This window comes from Scyliorhinus torazame, chromosome 1, assembly GCF_047496885.1.
Source record: "Scyliorhinus torazame isolate Kashiwa2021f chromosome 1, sScyTor2.1, whole genome shotgun sequence".
Classification (NCBI taxonomy): domain Eukaryota; kingdom Metazoa; phylum Chordata; class Chondrichthyes; order Carcharhiniformes; family Scyliorhinidae; genus Scyliorhinus; species Scyliorhinus torazame.
Genome location: NC_092707.1, coordinates 368230807 through 368243773, shown reverse-complemented (window position 1 = coordinate 368243773; position 12967 = coordinate 368230807). Strand labels below are relative to the sequence as shown.

Here is a 12967-nt window from a genome sequence, read left to right as displayed (position 1 = left end):
TGGACTGCTGAATTTGCAGCCATGGCTGGCATGCCGCAGATCCATTGGATTATTGCTGGCACTCATGTCGCCTGCAGAGACTGGTCCGGTATCCTAACACAGGGGGCGGAATTCTCCGTTCCAGTGGCTATCTATCGGGGCCAACGGAGAATCCACGGGTCGTTCAGGAAAATCGGCGTGAACCCCTCACCGATTATGGTACCGGTGAGGGGCTAGTACTGGCGCCGCGTGAACACCCGTGGATTGCGTGCGAAACAGCCGGAGAATGGCAGGGTCCCAGGCTGTGCATGCGCAGGGCTGACGGCCTGCACCGGTCGCGCTGAAAAACATGGCGCCGGCCGTGCTGAACCCCTAACCCGCCCACCCGACTCCACAGCCCACCCCCCACCATACGTGGCCTGCGCTATCGGGAACTCAGCCCATCGGAGGTGGAGCATTGCGGGTGGGCAGCCGATGACGCGCAAAGGGCCTTGCGACTGCACGTGGTGCTAATTCCGATGACGCCAGTTTGGAGGGGGTGGAGATCGCGAACCGGTATCAAACCGGCACCTGCCCCGATTCCACCGTCAGAATCCATTCTCTGCCCGATCGCCGCTCCCGATTTCAGCGTTGGGCTACGGAGAATGCAGCCCAAAGACTTTTACTGTGCAGGCTCACACCTATGCAGAGATCACTTGGCCAAAGTACTAGCCTGTGAACTATGTTCCAGTTGATCCGAGGATGAGACAAATGTGGTGAGAAAAAACAAAGCAAGAGATATTCGGGGCAGGGGGGTGGGGGGGGACTAAAACACACCCATTCAAAAGAAAATAACTTAATCATCAAGACAGTCGTGCCGTGTCTATTGATACTGCAAAAATAATTGATTAGTTGGATTGATTTTTCTGCAGATATCACCAGTTAGCAATCCTCACCCTAGCGATTTTTGTCAGAAATCTGATACCATCTTTTGACAAAAGCAATATAAGGCACAATCATAACAGGATAAGAACAAAGAAAAATAAATCATAAAAGGAAGGGTTTAACTTAATAATTGATGTTTTTGATATGCTCTTGTCTGACATTTATCAAGTAATGACCCAATAAATTATAATATCATGAAAGAAAATAATCTTCGGCAACACTAAAGATAACGCTTATTCATGTTATGAGTAAGATTTCTACCTACCTGTATTGACTTTTGATGTAACATGCGACAAGTCTATTTTTTGTGATCGAATAGGAATTGATTTACTTGATGATTTCCTTGTCAAACTCTTTTTTTCCATGGGTACTTTGCCAATCTTGGAGAGCGGAGCAAAAATACCTTGAAAGAAACAAAAAACTTATAAAACAACTTCTATTGCAGAACACTTCCGGTACAGCACTACCTCAACAAGACTCTATTATTTGCAACTTCCAATTAACCTTTACACAGGTTTTATTTTAATCTCTATTTCAAGATAGGCTTTTCTCCCCTAAAGGCAGCGCAGAGGGCTTTAGGGTGAAATTTTCCCCCAAAGTGAGCGTGCCTTTTCGGGTGTAAAAATAGGTACAAATCATGCCAACTGTTCCGGCACGATCATTGCAATCTTCCCCCACTTAGTCATCTTTTTGAGCTTGGGTGATTTGCGCCATGAATGAGATGTGCGGGACCCAAAGGCGCCTGCAAGACCGGATCCTCAAGAGATCGAAAAACGCTATGACCCCCCACATTCTTGTTGGCAAAGACAAACTCCCTTCTTGCCGGAAAAGAACCCCCTTGTCGCTGGAATCAGGACCTGCCAAAATTTCCAGTGTCAGCCCCCCCCCCCCCCCCCCCCCCCCCAATAGGCAGCATCAGGCCTCCTCCAACTGTAGGTACCTGCCCCCATCCCGCAGGTGAGTAACACCCTGCTATGGGGTCACCAAAGGCCCTGTCTCTTCATGCCCTGCCCCTTCAAGCCCTGTCCATTGGTGCTGCCCCCGGCACTGCCTCTGGCACCCTTGCAATGTCAACCTGCCACTTTCAACCAGGGTGCCAGCTATGTCCCCAACCACCTGGGTATCTGGTCTCCGTTTATGGAGACCAACAATGATTTGGGCCGGCTTCATATTGCGACGGCGAGTGGGAGAAATGCAGGAACCTGGAGAATTCGGCTCAAAGCCGATTCTGCATATTTAAAAAAGATTTTTAATATGCTAATCTGGTTCACGCCCAGGGAGGGAACATCATGCACTGTTTGGCGCGGAGCACAAATCCTGTTTCAGGGCTCTCCCAGTATTTTCCTGATATAGCAGGAAATGCACTTGGTGCAATGTGGCCAGAAAATCATCCCCATAGCATTCAAATACATGACATACACCCAGGCCAAGGGGGCGATTCTCCGCGGCGCGGACCAAGTGCCCGTGCCGTCGTGAACGCCATCGCGTTTCACGACGGCACGAACAGGGCCTGGGCACGACCTATTCTGGCCCCCATTGGAGGCCAGCACGGCGCTGGAGCGGTTCAGCACAGTTGGCCGCGTCATCCTGCGCATGCGCGGGGAACTTCTTACCAACATGGCACCAGTGTTCTGGGGTTCTGGGGCCACGCGCGGAAGGAGGCAGGCCCGGGGGGCGGGGGGGGGGGGGGAGAGGCCGGCCCGCCAATCGGTGGGCCCCGATCGCGGGCCAGACCCCATCGGACCCCCCCCCCCCCGATGAATGAGCCCCCCCTCCCCCTCACAGGCCGCCCCCCCCCAGCGTTCCCGCAGAGATCCCGCCGGCAGCGACCAGGGGTGGACAGCGCCGGCGGGTACCTGTCGTGTCGTAGCGGCTGCTCGGCCCATCTGGGCCGGAGAATCGCCGCTCGCCGTTTGCGGCGATTCTCCGAGCTGCCCGGTGCGAATCGCGCGGCGCTGGTTTCCAGGGGGTGGGAGAATCGCGTGCGGGGGTCAGGGCGGCGTGGCGCGATTCGCACGGCGCCCCGGCGATTCTCCCACATGGCATGGGGGGGGAGGAGACTCGCGCCCCAAATGTTAGCAGTTGAACTGGGGTGTTCCCAGGTACTCGTCATCCAATGTTTCCATCCTATGGGAAAAAGCCTGCCACTTTTCCTGATTGCACAACTGATGTAATTTGCAATATGAGGAATGGTACCACTCTGTCACACTACTTTGAAAGGCAAAGTGCACAAATCATCACATCATTTTAAGTTTAGTTGATGGGGAATCAGGTGGTGAGTTATTCGCCACAGAATTCCCAGTCTCTCACCTGTTCTTTTCGGCACTGTATTTATATGGCGAGTCCAGTTAAATTTTGGGTTAATGGTTACCCTCAGGATCATGATGGGTGGGAGATTTATCTATGGTAATGTCATTGACCATTGACCATCAAGAAACGGATAGATTATCTCTTGTTGGAAAGAGTTATTGCCTCATACTTGTCTTGTGCAAATGGTACTTGTCACTTATCAGTTCAAGCAAGTACACCTCCATCCTAAAACCTTCATCATTTATTAATCTAGTATTAATGGAAAATATCCACTTAATATATTTTCCATACTGTTATTCTCTAAAATGAGATCCTTCTTGACTCCTGAATGATCATATATTATCTTGAACAAATATTTTATTTTTAGTATGCTTAGAAAACCCTTGCTTTTAAGAGGATGTTTTTCATGTTCCCTTTTTATCTCTTTAATCTTCCTGCTTCCCTTTCTACTACATTTTTTATATAGTTTATGATTTGCTTTAGTATTGTTAGCTCTAGGGTTATACCTTTATGTTTTAGTATTTTTCTAATACCTTAATTTATCCACCAAATTCTATATCCTATGTGCAACCACATGTTTTTCTTAGAAGAATTTATTCTACCTAATCTTCTACTTTTATAGTCAGCAGATAACCTATCGGAGCTGAATACATAAAGAGCTGAGGAGAAAACTATTAGCCAACCTCATTTGAAGAACATAAACAAGAAATGATTATATACCGTATTTAATGGGACAGCTAAAATACTGAATGCCACAAATACTTCCATCATTCTTCCCCTCTGGTTCATCCAGCTCAATCCCTGCCCACTGGCCACTGGCAAATTCAGTGGTGCCACAAAATCGTAATGTTCCAACCTAAGAAAAGTACAAAAAGTATGAAGAAGACTAAAACACACGATAGGCATAAACATGGTTATTTTATTTTCATCATTACAATATAAATTTTTACTAATTCCCAAAAAATTAACAAAGTTGCATTTTTACTTCAATTTTCAGACTCTACCATCATGGCGACAGAAAAACACAAGTCACATCTTGTTCAAGTGGCAAATTATATACACAAGTGTGTGTGTTTGTGTTTCTAATACATGTTTTCCAATTACATTTTTCCTCGTATAATGTTGCATCCTACTTGAACCTGATTGGCTATCATTCTTAATTCAGGAAATTAGGATATGTCAGTGCTGAACAGTAGAGAACATGGTAATCAGAAGCAGCCAATAAAGGTGCATCATGAAAACCTGCTAAGGACATCTGGACATAATCAATCATAATAAACAGTCAGCAACACCCGTCAATAAAATAGAAAAACCATTAAGTTACTTTACATAATTTTCCTTTAAATACTTTCAGCCACAATCTTAGAATTTTACTAACCTAAGAAATGTAATACTGGAAAGAAGCATTTGAATATAATAAATTGCTAAAAACTACAACCATGCCAATGAAATGTCTGTAAAATCACCTGAACGAAAGCATTTTCTGGGTCTACAAAATGCCTTATAGATTTATATTGTCAGATTTCTCCACTGAAAGGGTTTAGAAATTATGTACATTGACGCTGGTTTAAACAGCTTAGAATTCTGATCATAGCCATATGTTGCAGTTGCTGAGATGGTTGTTGTATTCTAATGAGACAGGAATGTTATACAATAACTGAGGATGATAGTCCATTTCTTACTTTGTCTCAGGCTTTCTGCAAACATTTATACGTATTATCACTTAAATTGAACATATGCCAAAAAGCCACTCTTATTGGAGTAGGAGAGAGGCAGCTGATTCTATTATAAATCTGACAAGCTGTCACTAAATGGAGAACAGGTTGGAAGGTCAGCCATCCAACTCTTGTAGTCAAAGTAAGAAAAAGGAGGATAGTGAGTTAGTTGATTCTGAGACCAGAGACCTGAATCTCAATAAAGGTATAAGACATGAGTTGGCTATGATGGACTGGGAAACCTTACTGGAAGGGAGAACAGTGGACAGGCAATGGCAGGCATTCAAGGAACGAATAGGTGAACTCCAAAAGTTGTTTATTTCTATTTGGCACAAGAGTAGAAAGGAAACTATGGCTAACAAGGGAAATTAGAGATAGTATTAGTTTCAAGGAAGAGGCATACAAATTAGCAAGAAAAAACAATAGATCCGAGGATTGGGAACAGTTTAAAATTCAGCAAAAGCGGACCAAGGGTTTGATTAAGATGGGGAAAATACAATTTGAAAGTAAGCTAGCGGGGAACATAAAACTGACTGTAAAGGTTTCTATAGGTATGGAAAGAGAAAATGATTGATAAAAACAAATGTAGGTCCCTTATAGTCCAAAACAGGGGAATTCATAACGAGGAACAAAGAAGAGGCTGAGGAACTAAATTTGTACTTTGCTTCTGTCTTCACATAGGAAGACATGAATAATGTACTGGATGTTATGAGAAACTCAAATTTTAGTGAGGATCTGAATTAGTAGAGAAATGGTTTGCGGAAATTAATGGGATTAAAGGTGGATAAATCTCCAGGGCCTGAAAATCTTCATTCCAGAGTACTTAAGGAAGTGGCCCTTGAAATAGTAGATCAATTGAGGTCATTTTCCAAAATTCTTTGAACTCTATAATGGTTCCTACAGATTGGAGGGTAGCGACTGTAACCCCGCTATTCAAAAAGAGAGGAGAAAAAACAGTGAACGCTGGACCAGTAAGCTTAACGTCGGTAGTAGGGAAGTAGCTAGAGTCTATTTTCAAGCATTTCATCACACAGCATTTGGAAAGCAGTGGTATAATCAGACAAAGTCAGCATGGATTTATGAAAGGGAAATCATGCTTGACAAATCTAGTGGAATTCTTTGAAGATGTATGTAGTTGAGTTGACCAGAGAGAACCGGTGGATGTGGCTTATTTAGACTTTCAGAAGGCTTTCGACAAGGTCTCACATAACAGATTATTATGTGCATGGTATTGCGGGTAGTGTCTTCCAACTGGCAGGCAGTGACTAGTGCGGTACCGCAGAGATCTGTGCTAGGACCCCAACTGTTCACATTATATATTTATGATTTAAAGAGGAAACTAAATGTGTTATCTCCAAGTTTGCAGATCATACAAAGTTGGTTGGGAGGCGTCATGATATGCAGACACACACTCATAATGATGTACAGACAAGAAGCTAATGGACACAGAAAACAGGACATGACCAATAAGCAGGCAGGACACTCAGGGGTGGGATCTGACTGTAAAAGATACCAGGCATGCACACTCCACCTCTTTCCACTGATGAACATCGAGAGAGTCAGTCAAGGGTGTTGTTACAATCTCACACCTCCACCACGTGGCTAAGAGCTAGTCTGGTTCAGTCAGACAGAGTAACCACACTTAAGTTAGCAGAGAGTTGAACTCACAGAGAACTGTGCTAACTATGCTATTAGTTCAATAAACCTGATTGAACTAACTTCAAGGTCTGGAGTATCTTTCTGATCTAAGCTGCATCCAGTTGCAGCCAGTGTTAGACCAGTGTACCTAACACAACAGCAGGGTGAGTTGTGAGGAGGATGCAGAGAATTGGACAGGCTGAGTGTGTGGGCATATGCATGACAGATGCAATATAATGTAGATAAATGTGAGGTTATCCGCTTCGGTAACAAAAATGGGAAGGCAGAATATTACTTGAATGGGTACAAATTGAGAGGTGGATACTAAGCAAAACCTTGGTGTCTTTGTGCATCAGTCGCTGAAAGTAAGCGTGCAGGTACAGCAGTCAATAAAGAAAGCAAATGGTATGGTTGGCCTTCATAGCGAGAGGATTTGAGTAAAGGAATAAAGATGTTTTACTGCAATTGTATAGGGCATTAGTGAGGCCACGCCTGGAGTATTGTGTGCAGTTTTGGTGTCCTTATCTGAGGATATTCTTGCTATGGAGGGAGTGCAGCAAAGGTTTAGCAGGTTGATTCCTGGGATGGCGGGACTGTCATATGAGGAGAGTCTAAGTCGGTTAGGATTATATTCATTGGAGTTTAGAAGAGTGAGGGGGGATCTCATAGAAACTTATAAAATTCTAACAGGATTAAACAGGGTAGATTCAGAAAGAATATTCCTGATGGTGGGGGAGTCCAGAACTAGGGGTCATAGTTTGAGGATAAGGGGAAAACCTTTTAAGACTGAGGTGAAGAGAAGTTTATTCCCCTAGAGAGTGGTGAATCTGTAGAATTCACTATCACAAAAAGTAGTTGAAGCTAAAATGTTGTGTAATTTCAAGAAGGAATTAGATATAGCTCTTGGGTTAAAGGGATCAAGGAACATTGGGTGGCGGAGGCTGGATCAGGGATTGAACTTGATGATGAGCCATGATCATAATAAATTGCGGAGCAGGCTCAAAGGGCCAATGACCTCTTTCTGCTTCTATTTTCTGTGTATGTTTCTATGTATGAGAGTATCACTTTATAATACAGAAGCTGAATATTGCTGACGAGAGACATGTTGCTGAAGTTTTTCATCTTGCACTTATCAAGATAAATACAAGAATGCCTCATTTTAAACAATCACAACAATTAATACAACAGGAGAAAAGGGCACTGCTGGGTTGAAATGTTGACTGATTGGCTCAGGTATTGCCATGGAGCAAGCAACGGAAAACTATAGGTTCCCCAACTTCCAGGAGAGAGTTTGAATTAATCTGGGGACACATTGGCACTGATATTCGTGGAAGGATTTGGAAGATTGCAGTAGTATGGAAAACTAGAAAGTCTCGGGACGTGACTGGCCTGCACACCTTGAAGAATCTGCTGGAGCTCTTGCCCATCCTGATGACTTCAACAGACTTAATTGGTATGTTTAAAATACAACTTTGTTTCTTTCCTGTGGTTGTCCTACTCACCTGCTCAAAAGAGCATGGTAACATTAGGACACAGTAGAAAGGAAGTGGAATTATAAGGGTTAAATTTCCCCCATGTTCAATTTCTGCCTGGTGGGGCCAGTCAAAAGATGGGCCATTATTTCAGTGAGCAACTGATAAATCTAGGGAATAGGTTCCTTTGGAAGATAATGGAAACAAATAGTATTGATTCATTCAAATAAATTAGATATATTTCTTCAGAAAATAGCATTTGGGATACAATATATGAGTAATTTGAAGCATGGCATATAAAAAGTACAGCATGCTTAAGAGGAGCAGGTGGTTTTGACTCATTGGTCCCAAAGCTTTCCACTACAGAAGGCTTCCTGAACTCAAGACTGAGTCAGTTGTAGAATAATTGTTCAAAATTGATTGCCATAATTAGCCAATAAGCTTATTCTTGTTGTATCATGTCACTACCAAGAGAGTAGAGGGCGAACTAGATGCACCTTAGTTGAGCATTCACTATGTTCTTGTAGAAGAAAAACCATGTTCAGAGTTAGCCAGTCAAGATGATCTGAGAGGCAAAAAAGGCATAGACAATTTATAAGTGCCAACAAAGCCTGATTAAGCCCTGGTCAGAGTAAATACTAGATACACCTCGTAATATGTGTGAGCACACTACTTCAGAGCAAACCATTCATTATTTTTATTATTCACAAGAATGGGTTTTGGAGGAAATATTTTTTGATTATAAATGTTACACTACTTATTTACATTCTCTCTGTAAAATAAAGTACTTATCAATTTGTATCTGGCCCTATTTCATTAAAGTGTTTTCAGTCTGTCTATTGAAAAAAGACACAATAACCAGTTTACATCACAAGGGAACTCAATTGTTATGCCCTGGGTTGTGCAACTTGACTTTGTACAGTACATGTAATTTCCCAGGGTGCACCAGTATTGTTTAGTCAGCTTTACTGATGATATGTTTTTCTTTACTTTCTAATTGTAGCTTCTCTCAAAATTGTTTGAAAAACAATGAAGAAATGTCAAGAGATTTAATGAGATAAAGATCATATTGGCTGTCTTTGCTTTAAGAAAAAAAACTAGGCTACGTGTCTTTGTGTGAAAGAGTTTGAGAAAATTGATAAACTGTTCTGTGTTTTATGGGAGAGAAATTGTTGTCAGAGACAAAGAGAGAAGTGGAGGACTAGATGAGTGAAATTAGACCTCATTGTCTCTATTTTGTAGATGTTCGAGTTAATACTGGGTCGGGCACTTTTTCAGAGATCCCGGCACCTACCTAAAACAGGCATTTGGCCCTATTCATGTGTAAATCAGGAACGCAACATGTCTTTTAGAGACCCCTGACAGAAATTTCTTTAGGATGCACTAAGCAGGAACCAGGCCAGCTCACTCATGGTTCTTCAACAGACTCTGCAGCCACCAACAAAATCTTAGACTTTTAACAAAAGACTATTCCTCGGGAGCGAGGAGTACTGTAATCGCTCCCCACCCCCCCCCCCCCCACCCCCCCCCCCCCCCAACCCTTCCCCTTGCTGTTTCGACCCCATATCTAGGATTCACCTTAAGACCACTGTTGTTGAAGAAAGCAGTTGAAATTCAAAAAGTTGAAATGGCCAAATTTCCAGTGGTCGTGTAATAGGCCACTAATCAAACTTACTGAAGGGAGATTCAGGGCCCAATTTCAGGCCTATCTTGATCAGGTTGAGAGACGATTCGTACGTAATATGCAATTCTGCACTCAAAAAAAATTCTTAGTCCAGAGCGATCATTAGAGGCCAGAGTTTTCTTCCGGTTCTGCTGACAACGACGATGGCGTGCTTAGAATGGGAAACCATGTTGACAGAGGAATGGCAGGCTGCTTCTGCCGCAGTGAAACACACCACAGGGGTGGCAGAAAATCCCGCCCAGAGTGTGAGAACCACACCTTTAATCATGATTTGATTTCAGAAAACAAGTTGCATTTTGCAAACAACCTATGCCGCTGTGAGGATGGATGGAGAGGAAAGAGGAGGGAAACAGACTGGAGTGAAGATGACCTCTTGTCACCTACTTTTGAGATGTAAATTTGCAAGAATGGGTTGAGCATTACGAGGGGGCGAATGTCAGCAGAGCAGGAGGGAGGAGAGGAACAGTGTTTCAGAAAATAGTAAAAGATTTAAGATTAGTGAGAGAGGTGGGTTGTACGAAGATGGTAGAATAATGAGAAGATGAAATTTTAGAAGATGCGATGGGAGAGGATGGGGGAAGCACAAGTAACCAAGAGAGGGAATGGGAAGGAAAACTAATAGGGGAAGTAGAACTTCATTGTCTTGCTAAAATGTAGCACAACAGATGGTAAACAAAAGGGTCATTGTTTAAAATAAATATCTAATTACATTTAAGTGTAAAGATTAAATCCAGAATTTTGGTTATTGCTTATATTTTGCATGCATGTGTGAAAATCAACCTACGGATAGAGACTTACCGGAGTCTAACGCAGCTAAAGGTGGTGCACAGAATGCATCTAACCAGAACACAAATGAGTTGGTTCTTCCCGGACGTGGTGGACAAACGTGAACGGTGTCAGGGAGACCCAGCCAACCACATCCACATGTTCTGGGCATGCCCCACACTTGTCAGGTACTGGACGACCTTCTTTGAGGCCATGTTCAGGGTTGTGGGAATGAGGGTGGAGCCATGCCCAAAAGTGCCGATCTTCAGGGTATCAGATCAGCCAGAACTCTTCATATGGAGGGGAGCCAACGCTCTAGCCTTTGCCTCCCTGATCGCCTGTCGGAGAATCTCACTCAGCTGGCGATCAGTAGCACCACCCAAGGCTGCAGACTGGCTGTCCAACCTGGCGGAATTTCTCAGGCTGGAGAAAATAAAATTCACCATCCATGGGTCAGAGAAGGCTTCCATAGGATGTAGAAGCCATTCAGCAACTTGTTTCAAGACCTGTTTGTAGCCAGCAACCTGCAGAATAAGGTGGGGGGCTGCGGGCAAGATAAGGCCAAACCAAATTGTAAATAAATGGCAGTAAAATATTTTTTTGGGCCATTTGAGGAATATAAAATAAGCATGCCGACTAAATTGTGGTCATGGCCACAGATGTTGTGAAGATACTCGCTTGTGAATATGTGTGTTGGTTTTTGGCACGGTTTTGTAATTTATAAATTGTTGGATATAAAATATGAAAACTCAATAAAAACATTTTTTTTTAAAGGATAAAGAATTACTTTGGATAGTTCAACAGATTGACAGAGTGAGTAACTAGTAAGTTCTAGGTTTGATCGCATCCATATCAAGCAAACTATTCTTAACAAGGTTCAATTGGCAAAGGTAAACTTGGTCTCAGTGTCCCCGGGTGAGGTTTAGGTGAGGGGAAAGTAATCAACCATAGTTCCCACATCTAATCACTATGTAGATACTAATTGTAATAATTCCCACAAGGCCCAACTATCCAGTCACCTTGCCAGAACTTTTGCCAGGACTTTTGTGTCAGTGTTCATGACTGAGATGGATCTGTATAACCCACAATCCGCAGGGTCTTTGTCTTTCTTCGGAATCAGTGAGATCGAGGCCTGTACCAGAATGGGCAGCAGGGCCCCCCTCGACAGCGAGTCATTAAAGAGCAAGTGCGGGGCCAGTGCTGCCGCAAATTTTTGTACAAGTCCACTGGAAATCAATCAGATTCCTGTGCCTTCCCAGATTGCATGGAGTTGATGCACTCCATGAGCTCCTCTAGACTCAACAGCACTTCCAGTCCATGTCGCTTTGTCCGCCTCACAACTGGGAAGACCAGCCCGTCCAGGAACTGCTTCATCTTCAAGTCCCCCTTCGGGGGCTCAGATGTGTATAGTCCCCAGTAGAAGGTTGCAACGGGTCCATTGTTCACTTCTGGTGTCATGACTACCCGCCCCTTCTTGTCCCTGATCTGCGCTCTCTTTCGTGTGGCCACCTGTTTCCTCAACTGGTGGGCCAGCTGGGGGCTGGCCTTGTCCCCATGTTCGTAGAAGGTCCCCTATGTCCAGTGGAGCTGGCTCGCTGCTTTTCCAGTGGAGACCAGGCCGAATTCCATTTGTAATATTTTCCTCTCTGCTAGCAGTTCCACAGTCGGGGCTGTAGAGTACCGCGATCCACTTCCTGTATGGAGTCGATCAACCGCTGTCTGGCTGCCTTCTCTCCCCTGTTCCTATGAGCCCTGTATGCTATTATCTCCCCCTTCCCCCCTCAATCACTGCCTTCAGTGCCTCCCAGAATGTGGAGGGAGAGACCTCCTCGTTCTGGTTGCAGCTCACGTACCTGTCGATGGCTAGAGTCATCCTTTCACAAAAAGCCTTGTCGGCGAGAAGGGCCATGTCCAGCCTCCATTACGGGCGCTGAGCACGACGTGTCTCCAAAGTAATGTGGTGCATGGTCCGGGATAACTATTGTGGAGCATTGTGCCCCTACTACCCCTGGAAGCACTGATTTCCCCACCACAATGGCGTCTATGCGAGAATAGGCCTTGTGGATGTGGGAGAAGGAGAACTCCCTCTGATGGTTGAACCTCCAAGTGTCCATTCCCCTCCCGCCAATCTGCTCCATGAAGACAGTCAGTTCCCCAGCCATTCCTAAGTGTGCCCCATGATTTGGGGCTTGACCTATCTGTCCTAGGGTACAGGACACAATTAAAGTATTCCCCCATGATCAGTTAGTGGGAGTCGAGGTCGGGAATCTCTGCCATTGTCTTTTTAATGAATTCAGCATCATCCCAGTTTGGGGAGTACACATTTACCAATACCACCAGGCCCCTACCTGAACCCCACTCACCATTAAGTACCGTCCTCCTGAGTCCGTCACCGTGTTGGTCGTTGTGAAGACTATCCTCTTGCCAAATAGAATTTCTCCCCCCCCCACTCATTGTCCTTGTGTTGAAGCTCACTTGAT

The 12967-nt window shown here is 44.3% G+C and overlaps 1 protein-coding gene across 2 annotated transcripts in view; it reads right to left on the bottom strand.

Moving 5' to 3' along the window:
• The window catches only part of LOC140426504 (CAP-Gly domain-containing linker protein 4), a 628408-nt gene that overhangs the window by 351229 nt on the left and 264212 nt on the right, over positions 1-12967 (bottom strand). For both annotated transcript variants that reach the window (XM_072511376.1, XM_072511367.1), the window contains exons 8-9: positions 3934-4069; positions 1169-1306 (exon numbers count right to left, since the gene is read on the bottom strand). In XM_072511376.1, the coding sequence (XP_072367477.1) occupies positions 1169-1306; positions 3934-4069 (274 nt within the window). The remainder of the gene's footprint in view (positions 1-1168; positions 1307-3933; positions 4070-12967) is intronic.